The sequence below is a fragment of the Pollicipes pollicipes genome, unplaced genomic scaffold, assembly GCF_011947565.3.
Source record: "Pollicipes pollicipes isolate AB1234 unplaced genomic scaffold, Ppol_2.1 Scaffold_4219;HRSCAF=4965_pilon_pilon_pilon, whole genome shotgun sequence".
Taxonomy (NCBI): Eukaryota; Metazoa; Arthropoda; class Thecostraca; order Pollicipedomorpha; family Pollicipedidae; genus Pollicipes; species Pollicipes pollicipes.
Window position 1 is genome coordinate 27,475,983 of NW_023596448.1, and position 24,361 is coordinate 27,500,343.

The 24,361-nt window shown below is 49.3% G+C and overlaps 2 protein-coding genes across 2 annotated transcripts; one reads left to right on the forward strand and one right to left on the reverse strand.

Annotated features, from left to right (window-relative positions):
* Positions 1-3,884: 3,884 nt before the first annotated feature.
* On the forward strand, positions 3,885-6,560 carry Spt3 (Transcription initiation protein Spt3). Its single transcript, XM_037217989.1, has 2 exons — positions 3,885-4,335; positions 5,781-6,560. Exons 1-2 carry the CDS (start codon positions 4,129-4,131, stop codon positions 6,558-6,560), a joined length of 987 nt encoding a protein of 328 aa, XP_037073884.1. The 5' UTR covers positions 3,885-4,128.
* A 4,526-nt stretch (positions 6,561-11,086) lies between these two features.
* Positions 11,087-22,584, reverse strand: LOC119094889 (uncharacterized). The gene is made up of 6 exons (XM_037217796.1): positions 22,511-22,584; positions 19,771-19,907; positions 17,860-17,983; positions 15,649-15,802; positions 15,081-15,224; positions 11,087-11,258 (listed from the first exon to the last, which is right to left on the reverse strand). Exons 1-6 carry the CDS (start codon positions 22,535-22,537, stop codon positions 11,098-11,100), a joined length of 747 nt encoding a protein of 248 aa, XP_037073691.1. The 5' UTR covers positions 22,538-22,584; the 3' UTR covers positions 11,087-11,097.
* Positions 22,585-24,361: the final 1,777 nt, after the last annotated feature.

Here is a 24,361-nt window from a genome sequence, read left to right on the forward strand (position 1 = left end):
CACCTTAGATTGGAGGGCTCTGAAGTCAGGCTCACGCTGCGCTGACCTGGCCCGGGAGACGTACAAATAAAAATCCAAATAATTATAATAATAATAAACCAAAGGTCCAAATAATTTCAAGCAAGAGCACTGATGCGACTTAAAGATGAATTCTCCTTCGCTGCACCTGATGGACGTCTTTGTTGGTTATCTTGCATTTTTGCTCACCGTGTAAATGCATACATGTTTAATTTCGCTTAGTCACAAAGTTTTGCCGCAGAAATTTTGCGCTCCTGCTCAGGATGCAGCGTGAGCTAGTTTAAGTCTCTGCATGCGTGGTTGGGTGGATGGGATGGTGGAAGGGGGCGAAGAAGTCAGCTGTTTCCCCACGTTTAGAAAAACAACACTAACCCAATGGTGCTGGACGGAAAAGAGCCAATTCTGCCTCATCCCCAAGCGAGGTTCCGTTTACATTAGTGTTTATTGCTTTTGCTATGGATGCCGGAGGCTCGAAAAGAAGGGATAGCCACCTACCATGTCTCCAGAAACAACACAGTTTTAAGTCTTAAAAAGGGCATGGCTGTGAGCATGCATTTGTTCCGGCACGCACAAAAATGCCACGCCTAATAAAAATATGTCGCAAAGCTGCCAGATTAGGAAAGGTTTCTTACCTGCGCGAAATATCTTTCACGTATCAGAACACTGGTACACATCAATAAAGGCCGCCGTGTACGCAGGGCCCGCGTGGTGCCCCCTTTCCAGCTCCCATGCATTGGTCAAAAGGTCGCAGCGATGGTGAGCACAGTGAACAGATTTTGTGAAGTCGCGCTGTAAGTCTGATGAAATGTGGGTTTCTGGCTTGGGTCCCATCAGTCCTAATTTGGGACCAGGCTGTGACTCAGTACTGCACTGACACAAATCTGAGCTTGAATCATGAATCATGCTAGCGAGGTAAGCATATGCATGAGGATTTTCCTGAAAGTGTTGAGTGAGACAGGGGCGTAAACAAATGTTTGTCAGCAATTGCCCTTCGTCCTGATAAGGGGGAGGTGAATGTTACCCCCTAAGGTTTCTCGAGGATATCTCTCCGGGCTGCCCTGCAATCGCATCCGAATTTTCGCAGCCTATAGAGCATCTGTTGCGCATGTTTTGACATCAAGAACGCGCGCCCCTGGCGTTTGTGGTTTCGTAGCAGGGTTGGTTTTTGAAGAACACTGCATGACGGTTTACCTACTGGCCGGCTGGGAAAGGGGGGGGGGGGGGGGGGAGAGCGCAAACGGCGATGCCGCGCAACGCACGCGCCGGAACGGCATTGTTACATTGACAAAGCCATACATAATAGACTAAGACATACATAAAAGGTTACATGTTTGATTCAAGGTCAGTAGCCTTGTGTGATCTTTCGAAGGTCATGGTGACCAGGGTAATAGAAGACTGCTTTGAGTTTTGCAGTTGAGTACATAACAAAAATTAAACCAGCCCATATGTTCATAAAAACGAAGCATTGACCTATGTCATTTAAGGTCAGTGACCTATTTTGACCGATGATGAGTCTATGGAAGATGTCTTATGCGGTTTATGTTATCAATGAATTCGAAATGAGTACCAAAAACTAACCCAAGCAGCAGGCCTTGAAGTGATAAAAAGTTCGTTTTGACCTTGATCTAGCCTTTATACCTGAACTTAGGTCGATGGAATTTGGTCATTCGATTGCTGTGCCGCCTAAGAAAGTATCTCAGAGATGCACAGCTTCGTCTGACACTTCGATGTTCCATCAGACTGAATGATTCCCTGGAAATTGTCTTCGCTGAGTCCATAGCCTGACTTTGACCTACCTTCGGCCAGCAGCCTTACAAGGTGCATCCAAGTTTTTGGTATCACACGATTTGCTATTCAATTGCCTACAGCTATGCCAAATTTGGCGTGGCTTCGCCACGCCGTTCAGCAACCACTTCGAAAAAAACCCTCGGGGGAGTTTGACCCCTACCCGAGCGCGTGTTAAATGCCTCTCTGCGAAATCTTGTTTTTTGAACAAATTCCTTTCCTTTGCCCCCTTTTCTGCGCTCTTCTGCGCTGTGCATTTCCAACCAAGGAGAGCCGACATAACTTGCCCCTTTCGTGATGTGTACTGCCGCCATGTTAAACGGTGCCCGGATTCGGCAGGGGTCGCTACACTCTGCCTTCCTCGAGGCCGCCACCCCTGGCCGCGTTACGCCAAGCTCCAGCCCTAGCCCCAGCCCAATCCTCAGCCTCAGTGCCCCATTCCCAGCCGCAGGCCCAGTCCCAGTCCTACGCTAAGTCCCAGTGCCATTGTCAGTGCCAATTCCAGTGCCAGTTCAAGTCCCAGTTCCACTCGCAGCCCCGGTCCCAGCCCCAGTCCCACTCCTAGTCTCAGCGCCAGTGCCAGTGCCAGTGCCAGTGTCAGTGCCAGTGGCAGTGCCAGTGGCAGTGCCAGTGGCAGTCCCAGCATTAATGCCAGCTCCAGTCCTAATAGCAGGCCCAGTCCCAGCCCCAGTCCCAACCTCAGTGCCAGCTCTAGTCCCAATAGCAGGCCCAGTCCCAGTTCCAGCCCTAGTCCCAGGCCCAGCCATACTCCCAGTCCCATGCCCAGCCGCAGTCCCAGGCCCAAGCCCAGTCGCAGATGCAGCCACGGCCCGGTCTAGCCCTGTGGTGCACTACCTAGCGCCTCACTGATCATGTTACGCATGCAATCGACGGCGATGGAGCCAAGGGGGATTTGGGTTGCGGGAGCGCCTAATCTATGTTCAGGGTGGGTTGGAGGCTCCAAAATGTCAAAATGGGATGTCAAAATGCCTTAGATTAGATAGTAGGCCCCTGCAGACCGTGATGGGCCGTCTACATGTAAGAATCAATTACAATTATTGATAGTAAATAATGGACCTTCTGCAGGCCATAATGGGCCTGCAAGTCATGATGGGTCATCTCCAGAATGGGTCTACATGTCAAATGGATCATCTTAAGGTCAGAAGTGCCCTCTAGAGATCAGAATGGATCCGCCACAGTTAATAATGGGCGTCTACAGATTAGAATGGGCTTTCAAATGTCAGAAAGCATCTCTCCAGGCCTCGTACTGCTCCATTTTGGTCACGAGGTACCCTAAGTACCCCGGAATGAGCCCTCACCGGGCCAAAATAGACTTTTGCATGCACTCTGTCCCCTCAAAGCAGTTTTTAACTTGAGGAGAAGAGCTGCCCTCACTGCCCTCCCCCCCCCGCCCCCGGTTGCTTGGGTGCCATCCCCTGCCACTGGAGGTGGCATATGCCCCGAGAGCCAAAGGCGTTGTTCAAAATCAATTCTCGTTGTTTATCTTACAAAGTCCTGACTCGTTCCGGTTCCACTGCGTTTTGATTATGTGTCAACAGGACCCACGTGTGCCACCCAGGTTACTTCCCTGTTCGACACACGCATATGTTATGTGTACCAATCCAGCGTACGCCAATCCTGCGCACACATACAGCAGAAGGTTCTGGACCGCAGGTACAAAACTTAGGCATTTTGGTAACTTTGCTGCACATTTTTGCCTGCATTAGAATCTTTATATGTGCTGGAAAAAATGCGCGTTGTGAACAATCTTGAATGACAATTCAATATGCGACCTCTCAGTTACACGACCACACAAATGTGAAACGCTCCTCGTGTCCATATTCAGAGTCGAATGAAACGGAGCGCCTAGAGGTCACTTCCCTTCTGCGGCTTCCAGTGGATTCACTGGATCTAAGTTGCCCATAGACAGCTCATGCCTATGTGATATTAGATATCCAAGGAAATATCTTTGTGAGATAGTTAAGTACTTATTCGGTTGTCCATCTCTATTAGAAGTCCTACGTTCGCGGCGTAGCTGTTTCATAATGTAGAATGTAAATATGCTGTTGGAACGCATGCGATACAAAGCTCCGCCCCAGAGTCTGCTTGTGGGGGCGCATGGAAATATTATGTATCCGAAGTATACTGAACAACATCTTAAGGAGGATGGATTTCGAGTCAGGGCAAGCTATAGGGCATAGTGATGATATGTAGCAGGGGGATGTGATATTTGATACTCAAGGTGCATAGTTGCATCCTAAGTCTTATCCTGAATCGATCTTGTCCTTAGTCTTGGCGCCTGAATCAACAACTAGTTGAAGGACAATGCATCAGCCCAAGAAAGCACGAAGTGGGAAGACAAGAAAGGGATGCCCTGCAGAGGTGCTCCATCCACAAGGCCAAGAAACAAGCACCCAGATTTGGAAACGAGAAAGCAATGTAAAGCTGGAGAATAATGCTTTCCATGATGTTACAAAAGTTAAAGCTGAGAATATAGCAGACTTTGAGGAGGTCTTTCTTGAGGATTGTGAGGTGGGTAAATCTGATTTACAAGAATTGAATGTTGATGTATGACAATGTTTGCATACCCTATTATTGAAACTGGGTAGGTGTTTGATGTTACATCAATGTTGCTGTTTGGTTCAGCTGAATTTGATTGCATGGATAAAGACATGATGAAATAGTGTTGCATTGTTTAAGCTGCTGTTTCATGATAACTGACATGGAGGGAGCTTCTGGAATTCCCTGTTTTTTAAACATAAGGTTAGATAAAGCTGACCTCGATGGGTTTGGGGAAGAGTCGGTGTATACCATCGGTGAATGTATATCAGAAGTAGGTGGCAAATTTTGCCTGAATCTGTTCTGATGAATTCAAGTTTTACTGCTACATGTCATGGTGAGAACTTGTGGTTCATCCCAAGTAATGCATTTCAATGAGTTAGCTGTGACTTCAGCTCAGAGAGATTGGGTTTTGTTGTGCAAACAATGTTGAGTGCCTTGTGTTGTGTGTGTTGTGTTGCTGCACAACAATGAATTTAGGGGGATAAATTGCTGGTGACATCTTCTTTTGTATTGACCAGTTTCCAGCCAGCATGCTTAGCTCATCTGTAGTGACATGTATTTTTGAAGGTCCATTTTACCTTGATAAGCTCAAAATGGGTCTCCCTATGCATTCAGATCCATCCCCAGACAAGCCAGCAACTACTGTTCAGCTGTAATACTGTAAACAACTGTTCAAGTATGCTGGATTGTGTGTGGTTTGGGAGATACTAGCATAAACATGAATGCACAAATGAAGGTTAACAATTACTTTGGCTATGCATACTGCAATACTCCTAGCTGGCACCTGGGACCTCTTGATGGTTGAGGGACAGAAGAAACCAGTGCATCCTGATGGGAGACACAGATGAGTCTTAAAGATGTACATAGGTGCACATGTATCTTTAAGACTCATCTGTGTCTCCCATCAGGATGTGCTGGCTTCTTCTTTCCCTCCACCATCAAAGGATGCTGAGGAATTATGTTGTGTATTTTCAATCACTGAACTATATATCTTGTTTATGTAATTGTTAAAATGTGCCATGCCACCAGTATTATAAGTATGTATGTCACAATTTCATGGCATTTGACAGAATGTGTTTAGGCATTTGAGAAGTTTTGGGTTATCATTCAACATGAGGTTTATATGGGTGCTTGCATGTTCATCCCTTAACACATTTAAAAAGTGATTTCATTTTTGTTTTACTACTCACATGAGGCATTAAAAACTTGTCATTGTGCTTCAGTTGTGGTCAAGATGGTTTAAAAAAATAATATCAGAACCCATGCATGTACAGCAGTACATCCATCACTCCAATATGTCTGAACACAATTATTTTCCTAGTATGACATTGTACCCCATGCACTACCACGCCTTTAGAGCTTGTCAGTGCACCCCCTATCTCTCCTTCACAGAGCATCACTGTCTTTCCCCACAGGACATCGCTGATGATGCTCGCCTGGCCTCCTCCGGCGAGCCAGGCTCCCTCCTGCCAGTGCTCTGTGAGCTAATGTTGGGCATGGGCGACTGGCCAGCGCCGCTGACTGCGTCGGCTGAGCTGATGGAGCCCATCATCGCGCGCGAGCTGTCCGCGCTCGTAGCGCGCGCACTGCGCGCTCCCTGGCGGCCGAGTGCGGCGCTCGAGCCGGAGCGTCTGCTGCTGGCGCTGCGACGGGACGCCCTGATGACCAGCCGCATGCTGGGTTACCTCGAGTTCCGCCACGTGCGCTTGTCCGTCGCCTCTAGCGTGCAGCAGACCGTGGTGAAGGGCGCGTGGCACGTGCTGGTGCGCTGCCGCGCCCTCGTCGAGGAACTCGGTGTTTCGCCACCGCCGGCCGCCGACCAGGAGGCACGGGCGCGCCGCGAGCGCCTCGACCGCCTCACTAGCGCCATGACACGTGACGAGTATAAGGCGTTCTCGCGTGTGCGCCGCTTTTGCCCGAGCCACTGGCGCGCGTGCGAGGGCTGGCTGCGCCGACTGTGGCCGGCCGGCGCGCCGCCGCCAACCGCCGCCACGCGCGGGGCGCTGCTGTTTCTGCTGCGCGAGCTGTTGACGCTACTGGTGGATGCGGCGCTGCTCGTGCGTGAGGAGAGCAGCGCGCGCCAGCCGGTTGGTGGCTTGCCGGCGCGCTCGCTGGCGCCAGACCACGTGCGCGAGGCGGTGCGCCGCTTGCAGATGGCGGCACCACCGCGCGCTGACACCCTGCTCGTCACGTGACGCGTCACGTGACGCGCTGCGGGAGGAGGTCCCTGGGACGGCCGGGCTCCGCGACGTTATGTGTCGGAAGTAGAGGGGGACGCTGTCGTATGAGACAGGCTAGGCTGTGGGTACGTGTGTGGGTGCCCACAGCGGCTGGGTGGGTGTGGGTGCCCGCAGCGGCGGAGAGACAGTCCGCTGCGTGACATCGGAGAGCTCAGGCTGTTGTTGGGAGAACTGGATCCGTCGCAAGTTCACTCCGTTCGTTCATTGCCCGGAGTGCCCCATCTCATCACACGTTGACTTGGCTCAGCACGTGCAACGCTCGGCTGTTTGTGTTGCGCTCCGGCTGTGACAGCTTCTGCCGCGTTTCGGGTCTGTGTCGCTCGCGCCGGACTAGGGCGGCCGGCGTGACGGGCCGTGCCTGATGGCTTTGTACTTGGATGACCTGCCCTGCACGTGCGCGAGTGTTGCTCCAATGCTGCGTACTGCTGTGTGAAGACTACTCATGGATAGTTATTGTGAAGTTTAGAACAAACGTGACGAGCCCGGCATTAAAAGATACGCGCCTCAATGGTGAGCAGCTTTGCACCGTTTTTGTCGGTCCAGCGCAGAGCACAACTTTGTGATGTGATTTAGTGACAAAGCAAAACTTAGTGGTACCAGGCAAGGTGGTGAGTGATGAAATTGAAAACAAGCTCTGAAAGTTGACGAGCACTTGTTCCCGAGGCGTAGGATAATAACACGCCCACCTAGAGCAAACATTAACACATCACTATCAATGTCACCATTATCGTGTATCGCCATTATTACAATCACACGTGCCTCAAATGGCACGCCATGCCTGAACATAACATAAGCAATTTTGAAACCGTTCAAGCATATGATTTGATTTCAATCAGACACCAGTAACGAGAAGCAGTGGCTTAAATCCGGGTAAATTTAGAAGAAGAAAAATATTCATGAATAACGGGTCATAACCGGAGAATGAACATTTAAAAGCAGACTGGGACAAATGTCTCTCGAGTTAGCCCGCATGGTCATGCGCATGCCGTGCTCGGGAACGCATTCGCACAGTAACGTGTAAGGTGAGCCTGCTGCCCAGCAACGCAGCAATGCTTGAAACCCTAGCCCCCCTAACAGTTGGAAAGCTATCATGATTGAGGGAGCGTAGGGGTGCTATGTATCATAGTAATACATATTGCGCAATAGAATGTACATAGGTAGGGCACCTTTATATATATATATATATATATATATATATATATATATATATATATATATATATAATTGTGTGTGTGTGTGTGTGTGTGTGTGTGTGTGTGTGTGTGCGTGTGTGTGTGTGTGTGTGTGTGTGTGTATGTGTGTGTGTACTACAGATAGTATACTTTCTCAGTAGCTAAGTTATGGACATGTTTACTTATCCGTCGATTTCCGGCACTTTTCCAAGTTGAGATTACCAAGTTATCCTAGAAATGCCTGAGGGGTGGGCTGTCCCGCTCCCACCCCCGTCAAGTGGTAACCTTAAACGAGCCTCGTCAAGCCTCGTTTGCATCAGTTCATGTCTTGCGATCGACTTGATAAGTGCTTGAGTAGCTCATGGGATGAAAGTGAGGCGTGAAGGAAAGCAAGTTCGCTGTCACCTCAATGGCATGCAGCCGCGCCCTTCGAGTGAGCATGAGAACATAACAAATGTTCGCTGTGAACAAAAGAACGCTAAGGAAGTCCATGAACGAATAGTGAGTTGCTTGGTTACATTTTTATAAATTCGATTCAAACCCCTTGAATGGATGGATTTCTGGGATCAGCGCTCACGCTAAGCAGTGTTTGTTGTGTGAGCCCTGACCCCCACCTGTATGCCCTCCAAGAGCTTACATTTTTGCGTTTCCTCTGTCAGAGCGTAATCGGCGTGGGTGAACAGCAGGTGATACACCGCACCTTTTCTTCGTGGGTAGGGAGTTGTTTGTTGGTGTGGCGGTATGCATTCAGTTAAGCTCTCTGTTACTTCATTTAGGCGTCCGCGACCGACACAGCTATTACATGGCCTTGGACACAGCATGTAAATGTTGATCAGACTCATAACATGAGGTGATGTTTGGCTCACAGCAAGCTCGTGCTCGGTTCTTTTACACTCCCCGGCTTAGGGGGGCTCATTTGTCCGGCCAGCATTGCAGCGTGTTCGGCACTCGGCGAATGAGCATCTGACAGCCTGAGGTGTTCTTTGATGAGCTGGCACGCCAGTGTGGAGCAATGATCTGTGCCAGGACGAGTGCTCCAAAGAAAACAGACCATCGCCGCAGATGGCACTAAAGCGGACAAGCAAAATGAAGGACGGATGCATGGTTTTGACGCCAGGTAAACTATTCCGGAGCGGCACTGGGGAGAGCGGCACTCGAGGAGAAACCCTCGAGGTTAACCCCACTGCAAATGGTCTTTATCGCTACAACACGTGCTGTACATATGTGATAAACATATGGAACCGCCTGCCTTCTAAGGCTACGTCTCCCAGCGCAGCGGCATTCAAAACCGTTCGGACAAACACTGGACACACAGTCTACCTGACCGAGCCCAGATGGTCACACCGCGAGTTCTTACAATCATGTCTGCTGGAAGTGCCAAGGGAACCATTAGTAGAGCGTCTCCAGCGCCGACACTGTTCGAGATCAGTCGGATCTTCCCACGACCCCTCCTTTCCAAACGTAATATATCATAATTTATTCTGTTCTGTTTTATTTTATTCTTTTCTTTCAGATCAACAGTTGTCACTGAACACGCAGAGCAATAAACCTGGAGATCTAGGAACCTCGGGAGCTATTTGGGATTGGGGTGAATCTGCATAAGTGAATGCAAGGAAACTGCGCTGCAATGGTATCACTCGCCGACATGCGCCGATCAAAGCAACTATGTGTATGTGTGTGTGTGTGTGTGTGTGTGTGTGTGTGTGTGTGTGTGTGTGTGTGTGTGTGTGTGTGTGTGTGTGTGTGTGTGTGTGTGTGTGTGTGCGTGTGTGTGTGTGTGTGTGTGTGCGTGCGTGCGTGCGTGCGTGCGTGCGTGCGTGTGTGTGTGTTTGCAACCGTAAGTGCAAGCGCACTCTAATTGTGAGAAATGAGAAATGTAATCAATAAAACAGTCATTACAAGTCAATACAAAATGCGCGAGTCAAGGTGTCTTTTTTGGCTGCAAGGGATTTTAAAACGGTATAACTTGCCGTGTGAAAACAGCTTTCACAATGAAACGTTGAGTCTTTCCATGCACAAAAAAGTCACATGGCCAAATCGGAGCTAACAGTAAAAGGCAATCTCAAAAAAACTTTCACTGCTTCATTAAATGACTCCTATTGCAATAGGACCATCAAGCTATATTGACATCCGATCAGCTATCACCTTGTCTGTCAACCCCGCCCAGCCACGTCAGCCAGAGCAGCCAGCCCGTCCTCGCCCTACCACACCATACCACACGTGCCAAGAATGACTCGCTTGGTCAGCTATGGCAGTGGCATCATCCAGCGGTCCATGGTGTCGTCCCTCTGCATCAAATAAGTGTCCACCCATAATCATTATCACTTGCAGTCATCGCTAAACGGCAAACACGTGCTAGGAAAAGCATAGGACAACCAACAGCGAAAGTAAAGCAAACAAGTCAATCGATCGGAAAGGAAGAAAGCAGGCCAGCAAAGAATGAACACAGGAACCTTACTGAATTCCTTTGGAAGGAAAGAAGCTGGCCGGGAGAACGCATATCCAGGGCAAAACCACGGCAAAATGGAAAGCTGTCGACAATATACAGGTGTGACCACACTCAGACCCTTGTGAGCGTTCAGCCCTTGTGGGGCGACGAAACTACCCTAGCACGCAACGGAGTAGATGTATTCTTTCGGTGCGGATGGACCCTTTCGGGGTGGATAGATTGTTTCCGAGCAGATGGATTCTTTCGGAGTGGATGCGCCAGGTGAGTGCCGCTCGTGACGTGCTGTGATATCATCGGATCAGAGGTTGTCTCGAACTGAACAATGGAATCTGTGTTCTACACAGATTCCATACATGTTGATATGATATGTCCAACATATGACATGTTGACCCTAAGGCCGAACGGACTCTGATGAGAGACTTTGCCGAGGTCATCGCCGAACGGAACGGCCTGAATCCAGCGCTACACCGAGCCGCGACCAGATGCCACGAACACAGCCACTCGAGCTCGCACTGGTGATATATTGAACGAAAGCTTGATGCGAAAGGATGAAACATGCGATGAACAGATACGCATCATGATGATGTCAGCACATGTACGAAAAGCAGCTGAAAAGCGAGCATTGTCGCGGAGCAAGTAAAACACAGCAGCACATAAAACACATCAAAACACTATGGGCTGCCAGAGCGGGACCACACAAAAGTCTGAGCTAATGGCTGTTCCGCGCCTGCGCAGTCACCACGCGGCATCACACACCACTGCGTCAGCCTCGTCCCCGGCATCGCAGGCGGCAGAACCGCGCCAGGTTCGCCGCCGCATCAGGTGTCACCCAGCCAGGCGCGCTCCAGTGGCACCCTCGACGGTCTCCAAGTTACCACGTGAACGGCTCAGGTTTCGGAGGGGGTTCGAAGGGGCCGTACGGAGTCGCTGCGTCGTCTTCTTCGGCCGCGCTGCTGACCGAGTCCCGCCACAGGGCTTCCTCCTCTTCCTGGAGTTCTCTTAGCTGCGCGAACTGACGCGCCTCGATAAAATCTGAGGAGGTGATCAGGGACGGATCCAGGATTTCGTCAAGACAGTGGCCACGCTTCACTGCGGTGTTCCCTGGGGGTTGGGAATCCCTTCAAAAAAGTCACGCTTCACTGCGTGAAACGTGGCTTCACAGGCCGGCGTTCCCTGGGGCTTCGGGATCCCTTCAAAAAGGTCTTCACCTCTCAGCCACTTTGTTTTCAGATTCTTACTTCGTAATTCGTAAATCATATTCATCAGCACATCGTGGAGGATTAGACATAGTAGGTACATGTGCACATGACATGCGTTTTTCCAGGAGCTGACGGACTCTTCCTTTCTGAGCCAAGGATTTTGGAGAGATATGGCGAAACGGAAACAAATCGGCGTCCAAATGGCATCAAAGACTCAAATAATGACTGAAATAACATCGCATGACGCGAATGTTAAAATGTGTGTCGTTGTCGTCGAAAACGGCAAAGCCAGTAAAGTTCCTGAACTTTTGACACGATATGCTTTCTGGTACTGGAACATGGGCTAGATCCCTGGAACACGTACGCTGTGCTGTGTTTTGAATTCACGTTTTGAGCATCACAAAGGAGTGGGAAAATTGCCACGAAATCGAGTTGAGGATCGTGACTCCAGCGATGCATAAGTGATATATGGGTTGAAAACATTCAACACTCGGGGATATCAGATCGGCTGTGATGCCGGCACTTAGATGATTTTGCATTCTGACGTATGCACGGAATACGTAGCTGCTATCATCTGTCGCGTAACGGCTAAAAAATCGTCTTTTCGAACTTAATAGATGTTATTATCATACAGCACCCGTACTTTTGTTTAGTAGTACCACCCGACTCAATAATTTCAAGGCATGTGTCGCTATGTTGTTATTGAGGTCCAATCTTAGTTTTATTTCCTCGTGTATTTGTTACGCACAACAATTCGCGTGGGTAATAAATTGTGATTTAAATAACGTATCACCAACTACGTATATACGTAGGTTACCTGTACATTTTCGTATCCGTTAACCATTCAAGCCTGAACAGATTTAACACTTTGATCAGCAACTTTTTTCGTGATGCCGAGGCGGAACAACTTATCGGTACAAAGCGCTTTTCACTGTAGAGATCGTCCAATGCAAGCTTGTCTTGAATTGCAGCTTTCTGTCGAGAGTCCATCTATGGTTAAAAATTAAATAGGACCCGGGGCGCTAACGGACCTCCTCCCACTAGCTGAACTGACCTGGACTGATGTCCGGGGTTTTGTTAAGGGGATGTCCAGACACTGTGGCCAGGGCGCTGTCAAAGCCACGGAAGAGAAAGCCACTGCGGTTGATAACGGGCCTCTGCTGGTGGAAAGACCGCAGGGAATCCGATCCCAAATCGCCCCCAAATTAATCCGCCTGACCCAGCTCTCTGTATTTCACAACATTCAGTTTACAGTTTACACTCGTTGTGCTAACTTTTTTGACTGAACGAAAAGGTATAAGCTACGAGAAGATACTATTCGGCAGGCATTTATAAGTGAAAAAATGACATCAACCAATAATTCTTAATATGCAAGTATGAAAATTAACCGCGGTAGATAGTCACTTCACCGCGTCTTATTTGTCTGTTATTATAGCACAGTACAAGGGAGAGGTGTTGCCATATTTTCCAGAAGTTTTACAAAGGTATTGCCAGGCCTATGGATTGAACATCAGCGACGATCGAGACAGGGCAAAAAAACTTGCGTTGATATGGCTCACCCGTGCTGGCCTGGGGAAGCTTATTCTGTTCACATCCTTCAGCAGATCCATCAGCGAAAATAATGCGAAATAGTCTTAAGCATGAACGTCGCATTGAAGGAGAAAGAGCGCCGATGCCTGACGGCGAAGTGTCCATCAGCAGTGCGACTACGGCCTCGCGGGTTCTTCTTGTCTGTCACTGGGCGGGGGAACGCGGCCACGTATGGGATGGTAATACTTTTGAACGTATTATGAAAGCAATGGACGTAGGCATAGAAGGTATTCAGGGACGTAGTTTTACCCGCGCGATACTCAAATCGATGCTCTTGAACGCATTAGCACGCACACCATTGCGAATTTGTGACTAACTGGCGTAACCTCTATCGTCCGCTTTGTTGTAAGTACTAATCCGTTCAGAGAGTCAACCTCGAAAAAGCACAGGTTAGGGTTCCTGGTCGAGAGCTGAAGGACCCTTCCGTCTCAGACCCGAGTGCCGCGCGGCCATCATTCTGGAGACACGAGGTTGCGGCCACCCGGTCGACCCTGAGGCCCTCAGAGGGCTAAATCATTCACTGCGCCGGTCTCCTTCCTGATGTAGCGGCTTTCTAGCCCGGGAGTCGTGACACCGGATCGATGCAGGGTCCTCGCTCACGCAAAACAGCCCCTTGCCGGTGCAGGGAGTCTAATAATTGGCCCCCAGACAACAATTTAGCTTATTGGCCCCAGTTTGAAACGGTCATTCGATACTGTTGCATCTGACTAGCAAAGGGTCTCTCCCATGGTCTCGTTGTGAATGAGAGTCCTTACAAAGTCATTTCGCAAATTCACTGTCGTTGTCAAGGGAGCCCCACCAACGCAAGAGGCCATTTGACATTCGTGGTCACGTACCTGCCTCTGTTCAGTGAATGGGCCTCTAGTCGACTCGGGGCCCATTACCGACGCAGGGTCCCATGATAGGTACTGTGGGCCCTGGCCACACATGAGGCCCTTCACTGTTTCAAAGGCCTAAATAATGCAAGAGCCCTTCCGATTGACATCTGTAGGCCCGGCCTTGACGCTGCTAGGAAGAGGCGTCCAGGGCGCAGTTGGCACGGAGCCAACTGTCCGGCTTTGGTGGTCCTTGTCAGCCGACTGACGTGGAGGTCACCAGTGTCCCAGGGCACCGGGTCAGTGCAACAGACCCTCTGACTGACATTTTAGGGTCCGGCCTTTAGGCTGGGGTCCCTTCACATGACTCCCGGCCTGCCCTTCATACTCTACAGTCGGGCCCTTGATTCTCATGGGGTCAAGGGGACCCTCTCGGTTCCTTAGGAGCCTATGGACTTAAGGACCTACGGAGTCACGCGCCCGGTGTCCCCCCCCCCTCTACATGGTGCTGGCGCCCTTCAGATTTGGTTCCTGGTGCAAATCGTGATTTTGGAGCCATTTTTGTGCTCGTGGAACTTGCCACCTAAAAATGAAGGTTTTGGGACCCCACGAAGTGCCCCCTGGAATTCGGTGTCCCTTAAAATAAAAGTTATGATGCCCGGAAGCAAGGTTTTCGGTGCCCTTTCTCCGAAGGAGGTGGATTCACAACACGGAGAAATTGCGGTGCCGCCGGATTTCGGTGTCGCTTGAAAATAAAGGTGTCAAGGCTCCTTGAATGGACCCCTGGATTTGGTACCTCTAGGTAATCAATGGAATGGTGCCCAAAAATGAAGGTATTGGTGGCCCTCGCCGACTGGGCCGATCCAGAGTTTTGCCAACGGGAGGACGGGCAATGCGAAGATCCCCGGAATCCGGGGGGGGGGGGTTCTCACAAATTAAGGTTGTGAACCGCAGACCTGCATACAGAACGCAGGGCTTTCACGAGAAGCGCGTGGACAGCAGACGGTAGCGCGGTCCCGGCAGGCGCCGGTGGCACGCTGCGAGTAGCATCCTCTTGCTAGGCTGTTGAACGCAGGAGAAATGACTTTGAGGCCACAAGTGAAAAGCGTTTGGAGGTTGGCTTGTTTGAAGGCATGCATGCTCGGTAGTCCTTGAGTGAAGCAATCCCCAAATGCAAGACATAAAACATCAGAAAGACAAGAAGCGAGCTGCGGCATGGGAGGGCCCGAGCAGTGCCGTCAGACACTCACCAGACTGTATTCTGAGTAACTCCGTCGCCAGCGTATTCAACAGCTTCGGCTCCAGCTTGGCGAGCTCCGAATGCGTCTGCAGAACTACCTTCATGTGGCAGACCAGGAACTCAATCACCCCTCTGTTGTTGATCATGTCAGAGCCTGAGGAAAAGGAAGTCGGTGCCACTATTTCCTGACTTTGTTATGTTTCTGTCAACAATGCGAAGATGCTTATCATGCTAATAAACCAGTGGGGATCCATGGTTACACTCTCCTCACCAACTTGAGCTTAGCGTAAGCTGATTGAGACAGCACTACAAATTGCAGGGGTCTCCAAACAGACAAGATGATGCTCGAGTGCGAGTATTTGCGAAGAAGATTGTTGGATAGCTTGACCTGCATCGAAACATGAGGAAAGATGACTGAAACTCAAGGGTGTGTGCAAAAAGTGAAAAATACAGCTAAACGCATTCACGTACACCTAATGCATGTAAACAACGCTTATAACGACTTTCCAACGGACACAATTCAAACTGCTATTCTTGTGATTTGATTTGCACGATTGACTCGCTTTAGCCTGGCTGACCGATTTTGTCGATGATGTCGAGGGCAGGCTCTTGCCTCCAACGGCGCTCGCACAGCTGCTCCAGCCGCTCCAGCAGAAGCCGCTCCTCCTCACCGGCCGGCTTGTGCCCCGCCAATACGTTCCTGACGATCGTCACTTCGGCGTCCAGCATGGCCTGCGGCAGGTTCGGACATCAGTGGCGGTGCGCGCATGCGCCTTTGCCTGTTGTGGCTTATTGTGGCATTCAGAGCCAAAGACGATTTCAGTACCTTGAGAATATGGGGGCTGAGTGTCAGATGTGAGGCAGAAGACGAAACCTGGACAGACAGACGGACTCGGGGGAAGGGGGGGGGGGGGGGGGGTCATATGTCCACAGTTCATAATATCTACAGTTCTTAAAGGAAGTGTTCTACATTTATGCGCGTGTTGATTCGGGGGGGAGTATTCAAGGGTCATCCAAGCCTTCATGGCGTCATAATAACGCCCTTCAAATCTTGCCATTCCATAAGCGAAGCAGCGATCAAGGCTAATAAAAATATAATGGTCGAGTCGTTCATATCTGGCGCTCGTGAGCACGACTTCCAGATATCACGGCTGTCAATTGGCTCTCCACCAATCTTGTGCAATGTACGATGACGTTATCAAACAATGACGGATAGAGGGGCATTATTAAACCGAGAATTGTGTTGTTTGGAGCAATCTCTTCTTCTTAAAAATTTACAAAATAGTTGTAAGTGAGCTTGTTCTATCACATCTGATGCTTGCTTCAATATATTCAAATGTGAAACACTCCCTTTAACCTGCTGACTTCGCGACGTCTTTATCCGGGAACGCAAGAGATGGAATACCATTACCGAGACATGAGGGGCACTGACGAGCTTTGTGTCAATTAAATCATGCAGGAGCGCCAAGCATAGCTGATTGTATCTCAGACCGAAGCAGTGCCTAGTCCGCAGATTTCCAAGTAAAAAGATGGTTAAGTGGTCACAAACGAGGCTGCAGACAGTCCCAATGTGTTTTTCCATACATCCTAATCCCTTCTGCTCTCTACATTAGTTTGATTTCTTGGATTAGAGCCCTTTCGGCCAGAAATGATCATTTCAGTGCTATGGAATGGAGGAAATGGTTAACGATGGGGCAGACGTGCATGCACCTGGGGGGCCAACCGCCGAGCTTTACCCCGTGTATGCGCGGTTACCCGGTCTGGGTCCCCTTCCCACGGGGCTCTCGGCCCACTCGTGGCTGACGCACGCAGCCTGCCCCGGACAAGCGGGGTGTCACGAAGATGCAGGATGAAGCAAGAAAGAGGATAAGAGGGACAGATGTGATGTCGCTCTCGACATCAACTCCGCACTTCTCTCCAATCCTGTCCAGCCCCTGCTCACACACCCCAGGCCCGCTCCGCAATGCACCTCAACCCCGCTCTGGCGTGCGTCCAAGCCACCCTCTGCTGTCCATATCAACCACGTTCTTCCGTCCATCTCAGTCCCGCTCGCTGTCGATCGTTACCATTTGAGGTGTCGTGCTCAGATAACAACCTTCAGTATACCAGGTGCTGCTGGCTAAACGACATTATAGTGGATAAACGTTAGCTACATCGACTGTACTCAACGTTAAAGCTGTGCTAACGGTTACGAGTGCTTTTGATGATCTCATAATCACGAGGTTTATGATCACGGGTGCTCATAAACAGTGCTTGTGATCATCAGAGATCCAATATGCTTGAAATGTTTCATGCTGTCAATAAAACTAATGCTTGCTCTATCACGTGTCATTGTATATATATATATATATATATATATATATATATATATATATATATATGTGCGTGTGCGTGTGCGTGTGCGTGTGCGTGTGCGTGTGCGTGTGCGTGTGCGTGTGCGTGTGCGTGTGCGTGTGTGTGTGTGTGTGTGTGTGTGTGTGTGTGTGTGTGTGTGTGTGTGTGTGTGTGTGTGTGTGTGTGTGTGTGTGTGTGTGTGTGTGTGTGTGTCTATATAACGCCAGTGCCTCCTGCCATATTGAAAATCAACGATTCAGCATAAGCACTCTGAACTCATAACGCCATAGAAAGGAGGAGCTGAAAGCCCTTCTTGCTTACATCAAGTTATTGTCTATTCCCGTGCCGTTCCACCGTGCGTCTCACCCCCACTATGCCGCCCACCCCCCTCCCCCCTTAACCCATACAGTCGCATTCTTCCCCTTTCCAGCTGACGTGCCGGGCCCGCCGCCTACCTGGACGTATTGCTCGAAGTCCGGACACTCCTGGTAGATCCCCTCCGTGACGTCACGGCAGGCTCGGACCAGGCGGTCCTCTCGCCGCCGCGTCGGGTCAGAGCTCGCAGGAGGAGAGACGTCCCTGCGCACGACACGTGTTTGTGGCCGCTCGTGGTGATGTGGTGCGTCACCACAGCCATGCTCGTTTGAAACGCAGTGGTAATGTAATGAAGCCAGTAACAGGGAACGAGTTTGGCAGAGAACAGTGCTTCTATAAACAGCGGAATGAACATCGCGGCTTCAAAACCATGGCCACCGCCCGCATTTTGTATTGTGCTGGGCCAAAACGCGTTTTCCATGCAATATTTCATACATAGACATATGCTATGCACACCACCACTTCTGTAATGCATGCACGTGAAACTTATCGGATGCAAAGTGGTGTAGTTCGAGGATCCAGAGCTTTGTACCCGTGAAAATCTACTGTCACAAGGAATAAAAAAAACAGCAACATACGATGCATCTGCTGATCGAAACCTTGCCCCAACGATTCGTCGCTTTGGACAAAACGACTGCCTTTTTCGCCCTCGCAGCTCTATTACCGTGACGTTTACTTCGAGCCATGATATACAACCTTGAAATAAGAATCTCAAAAACGAATATTTCGCAACCGATCCATATGCGTGGCAACGGGGCCGTCCATAAATAGCGTTACACGGTTTGACCGATCATTCAGCCATACCTGTCGTGGTTACCCACCGGTTACGCTGGGCACCACTTCCACTATCCCTGGTCACACTGTGTTAAGCGTAACGCTCCAAAAAGTGACTTCCGCATGGATTATAACGGAGCTGGGGATGCGAAACAAATTGCGGAAGTGTTCCTTGTGGCAAAAGGAAGCCGACGCTCTTGGGCCTTAGGGTGTTAAACGGTTCGAAAACTAAAAAATTTGCAGCCACGCCTCAGCGCAGCGTCACGCGGCATCACGCGTCATTCAGGGGATTAAACAAAGGGCGATTGCCAGCCATTATCACGATACGTGCCTTTCTAAGAATCAAAATGGGCGAACATACGTGTGCGTGCAAAGGAATTCAACCAAAAAGGCACCACGCATCACGCTTCATAAAAGGCGCGGTGCGTGATGCCCATTTGCTCATTGTTGCTTTTTATGCTTGCTGAAATTTAGGACATGCCTTATAAAAGTCGGCGACCAAGTATGAACATACAGGGCTCATCATGACCGACCATGCGAACGTGATATGTGCCTTTATGTGTGATGCGTGCAGGGTTAAAATCGTTTACATGTGTATGTGATGCCTGACGCGTGATTTGCGATGCCTGTTCAACTGAAATCGTTTGTATGTATAACTGATGCGCGATGTGTGATTCTTGTTTAATTCTCACTTGCATGTTTGAATGTAGCGTGATGTGTGATGTCTATTTGCTTGGATTCGTTTGCATGTACGCGTATGTTCGCGTATTCTTATTCTTAGCAAGGCACATATCGTGTGACTGGTAATCGCTCTCTGTTTGATCCCCTGAATGTTGGTGTCCTGTAAAAACCGCGGCTTGTTTGAAAAAAACTGAAAAATAGAGTAGGATCATCGGCAGGCAATTTTAAATTCCCTTTTGCTATTGTTTCGAGAAAATATCAACCCAACTATATCTCCACTCTCCTGCTTTTTCCCCAAGGAATATGGCCCAATACTTCTGTCTTATCTATGTGAATAATGTTCCTCACTAATGCACTGAACAATTTAGAAATAAAGCTGCGAACATTCCATGATCTCCAGAGTCACCTTGCCTCCTGAACTGACCTTGCACATATGTCTCAAGAGCTCGTCCGCATTCGCCACTACACCCGCGCTGTGGGGTAATGGGCTACGCTGAGCCCCCTCCCCCACCCCCCGCCGACCCGACTCTCCTCACCGGAAGCGGCCCTCCTCCTTGGGCACGAGGTAGCTGAAGTGGCCGATCTTCAGCGGACAGTCCAGGAGAGCCAGCGTGCCCTCATCGTCCACCAGGCTGATCAAGGGCACCACGGGAAACAAGCTCGCCTTCGTGTCCTATGGGCAGCGACACCGGCCAGGGGAGGTTCTGGGTGACAGCGGCGCGTGATGATGCAATGCAAGGCCACCGGACAGGCTCCTCGTCCGTCATCCGATTTGGATAGAAATATGTTGCACTGGAATTGCCGTAGATGCACCATGACTACGCTACTATTATATTTTCTTAAAATGTTTAAGTCCAGCCGAATGCAGTAGGATGATTTTGGCGAATTATAGAAAAAAAACACGGTTCCACCATCAATACCACAGCAAAAATTATTACTGGAAAATCTGCTACGACTTTACTCCCACTGCCAATATCTATATCCGACATTGAGATGCGTGAGAAAACATGATCTTGCAAAACGGGAACCCTTCATAGCTTTTATTGCAAAAACTTGTAGTCTTAACGTAAACGCGACATTACTTTTCCTGATGATAGGTAGCATTGGAATCCAAAACGCGTGAGCACCAAATAGGGATGCAGTAACAATTTGCAAGTTAGACGGAAACTCCCCTAGACAGTATTGAATTTCTATGAAGTTAATTAATAGAACTTGAACGCAGTATCATTAAAGTATCATTGTTATTAATAACTTGAATACAGTATTAAAGTTATCAGTTGGTTGCTATTAAAAGTTCGTGGTACCGACTCGAAACCAAAATTATCATCAGGTTACGCTACAGCGTCAATCTGTCGTGCTTGGCGCGTAAGTGAGCTTCGGTAGCAAGATTTCAATGACTGGTGGAACTTTTTGAAGCATTAGTTCCTCCGCGTTAGCACTAGTCTTATATAAGTCATTGCAGTAAATGTCGCGTTTTAGTGAACACCAGACTAAGGGCGTGGCATCATATTCAACCAGGAACCCCACCCACCTCCCATCTGTCAAAGGAAGTTGTGTGTCACATTTGGGACAAACCGCGAGATTCTTGTATTTGGGGGCAGGTTTGGTCGATTTTCCTTGCTCAGCCTCACATTTCGGTTGCGACACGACAAAACGTTTTGTTTTCAGTAAAAGAAATGTCACGTAGAGCTACTGCTGTCGTGATCCTGTCAACCGCAATGTTCGCAGCAGTACTAACGCGCATCGATATCATGGGGCGCAGGCCTCTAGTCCGATTTCACCCGTCCAAGTACTCCCATGTGTCTGACCGTTCCGTTATTTGCGGGGCTTAACCCGTGAGTGGAAGTAATGAGGGTATGATTTGTGAAATGTGGCCTGTATCATGTAGCATAAACATCGCAAAAGGTTGAGAGCAAAATAAATGTTGTTTGCAATCGGATATTTCTATTTCTACAGTATACAGAATGGTGGGCGTAAGTTTTTAAAGCGTAAGTTTATGAAGGATACAATCCTAAAGCATGAACTTTAAGCACACTATTTCCGAGCGCAAGTTTTGGAGTATAAGTTTGTTTAGCATACGTTTTCTCGTTTAACACCAAATTAACACCTGTACCGCATATAACTTTGCATTAGAAGAAATATCGCGTGTGGTTAAAATTTGTACAAGCTTTTGGAGAGATATGTCGCGTAGCAATAGTATCGAAACAATCATGTCGATAGGAATTTGTGCCGTTGCACTTATGTCCTGACACCAATAAATTCAAGGCGATCAAGGCGTAATACTTTGAAGTATGAGTTTTTGAAGCAATAGTTTTATTGTGTACCACTCATATCACTTGCAACTGTGCAGTAGCAGTAATATCGTGTATAAGTGAAGTTTGTAGGGGGTTTTGCAGTAGAAGTGATAGCGCGTAGAAATGCTGTCGATTGCACTATTGAAGTGACACCAACAATTCAGGGCAATAATTTTACTGGGCCGAATCATCGGAGCAAACAACCCGATACTGGGTAAAATTGGGCGCAACGGAACACTTCGCCTGGAATAGTCAGGAAAAACAGAAGAAAAGGTAATGCCTCTGCCTAGAATGCTAGCTAGTAAAAAGAATGCTAGCTGTAAAAAGACAGTTTATTTAACAAAGCTGGCTCTCGCAAACCTGGTTGATATCGTTGGCTTTTCACATGCCTTGCTTGCCTTGTTGCGTCAGCGAAGATCCGAGAACCAGGCTTCGAATTACCCTGAGTTTGTGATACACCTGTTTTATAAACTGTTCGTGCCTTAACACAGGCCTAACATCGAGCCGATGATTTCGCCATCGTATGCCAGCACTTTTCAGTGAAATACATCTCACCATTGATGCCAATCTTCCGCTGCGCTATTGCACTGCCGCGTCTCCTGCATCAAATGTCGGCCTGTCCGTCGACGAATGGCTGTTACATTACATCACATAAAAGTTCCATTACAACGTTTCTAAAGTGGCTTACTCAGCAGTGTTATTAAGAAGCGGGTTGTAGTGAGGAAGCCAATAGTGTTTCCTGCGTCCCAATATCTCCATGAGCACGTACACCTCACTCGGATCCCAATGGCCTTATCGATTCTCGTGCCCTGCTCGGTGGGAGGAGCTTAGTTAAAACGCTAAAGCGACCTGCACCAGCCAACTCAGCTTGCCCATGGTAACCGAACCTCAGTATCAGAAGTCAACCCCAAAACAGGTAAAATAAACGCAACTGGGGTTAAACGACAACAAACAGGCCCTGACAGATACAAAGTACTCATACCTCGAACGGCACCCAGAGTAGTTGCATGCAGTAGTGTAACGGGTCTTCCACAGACGGAGCGTGAGCTCCCACTTTCTCCAGCTGCTTGTCCAGGCTGGCGCACAGCCTGCCGGCTTCGAGCAACGGCGCGGCGCCGTCAGCGGCGACCGGCGAGAGGGGCCTCGAGCCCCCACTCGGTGAGAGGGGCCGCGAGCCCCCGCTCGACGAGAGGGGCCGCGAGCCTCCGCTCGGCGAGAGGGGCCGCGAGCCCCCGCTCGACGAGAGGGGCCGCGAGCCTCCGCTCGGCGAGAGGGGCCTCGAGCCCCCGCTCAGCGAGCAGGGCTGCTGCCGCTCTCTCGGTGAGGACGGCTGTGAAGTTTCGTCCGTCCCGAGAGCTTGTGAGGGGAGCTGGGCACCAATCGTCAGCTGGTGGTGATTCTGCCGAGAGGTGCGGGGCAGTTATGGTAGGACGATACTGGAGGGCTAGGTGTGTGGGGGGGGGGGAGGAGGTGGTGACACGGGGAGTTGCGGTTTAGGCGAAGGTCAACGTCCTCGGGCTATCGTCTGCATTGCGTGGTAGATAGAGGTACGAGATGTCGATGGCAACAATGTCAAAATATCCGGTCAAGCGAACCACGCGTTGATACGCTCCCGAGATGAAGGAAACACCAACTAAGTGAGATGCACCACTTGGAAGCAGCGTAAGGCTCTCGTTCGCAAACTAAGCACTGTTGGTTCGATAGTTATGGCCCATGCTATCCCCTCCCAGCGTGTCTGAACTGTGAACGCTACTGTTTGACCTGACCTTTGACCATGTACTGAGTGGTTCCGTCGTCCACCAACACATCAAACTGTAAGGTGTTCGGTGCTATATCAGGTAAAGGGCGTGTCCTACATGTGCATAGGAGTGTAAACTACGAAAGCCATCTATAAGACCATTCGGTGCGTTTCACAGCCCTGCCCTTCTAAAGACCTAAACCTTTCTAGTTTATTAGCTACATACCCGGAAAGATGTGCAGAATATTTGGGTGAGTCTATTGTAAGACCACCCAAGCATACATGACACCATAATAACGTCATTCGAACCCTGCTGCTGCACTGGCCATGCGGCGATCAAGGTCAATAAAAATATGATTGTAGAGTCGTTGATATCTGGCGTTCGTGCGCACGATTTCAAAACATAACGGCTGTCAGCTGGCGCCCAACCAATGTTGTGCAAGGAACGATGACGAAATCAAATAATGACGTAATGAGGAACATGTTAACTAGATAGGGAAATTGTGATGTCTAGAACAGTCTTATCCACTTCAAGGTATACTACTAGCTATAAGTAAGCTCATTTCTTCATATCTGGTGTTTGTTTTAATAGCTTCAAACGTAGAACATTTCCCTGATCACAGGCATATTCATGTCTATCTGAAAAATATGAGTCATGTAGGGGTTATCATACCGAGAACACTGGCCAGTGGCCACAGGGTGCAAGGTAACATTTATCATTTCCTCAGCGTCATCACGCATTATCATCACCGTTTTCATCATTGTCTTCATCATCATCATTCAGCATTCCAACTTGGCGGACCGTGTGACGGCGCGCTTTAATTGCACAATAGGCTCACCCGTTTTGCAACTTTGCTTGAACGGCTTTGATCACCCATTACTTTTTGGTGACATTTTCAGCGCTAATTGCGAATACGCCTTTAAGGGTCATGAGCATGTCCGTTCTCACGCGAGCTGTTTGGAGACTTTCGATGTTCGTCTTTTTTACACATTTTAAGGTTAAGTTTGTAAATGGCAGCCGAACACCACCCGGTCGCCTGTCGGTCGGTCTGATTCGCGTTGATGTTGCCGGCAGTCGTCGGCACGTCCCGTGCT

Coding starts and splice junctions, on each gene's coding strand:
- LOC119094889 (XM_037217796.1), bottom strand. CDS start 22,537: ATGCAACTACTCTGGGTGCCGTTCGAG. Junction 15,225..15,648: donor CGACATCATCGACAAAATCG/GTCAGCCAGGCT, acceptor CCTTTTCCTCAG/GCTCTGACATGATCAACAAC. Junction 11,259..15,080: donor GTTACTCAGAATACAGTCTG/GTGAGTGTCTGA, acceptor TCACCTCCTCAG/ATTTTATCGAGGCGCGTCAG.
- Spt3 (XM_037217989.1), top strand. CDS start 4,129: ATGCATCAGCCCAAGAAAGCACGAAGTGGGAAGACAAGAAAGGGATGC. Junction 4,336..5,780: donor TCTTTCTTGAGGATTGTGAG/GTGGGTAAATCT, acceptor CTTTCCCCACAG/GACATCGCTGATGATGCTCG.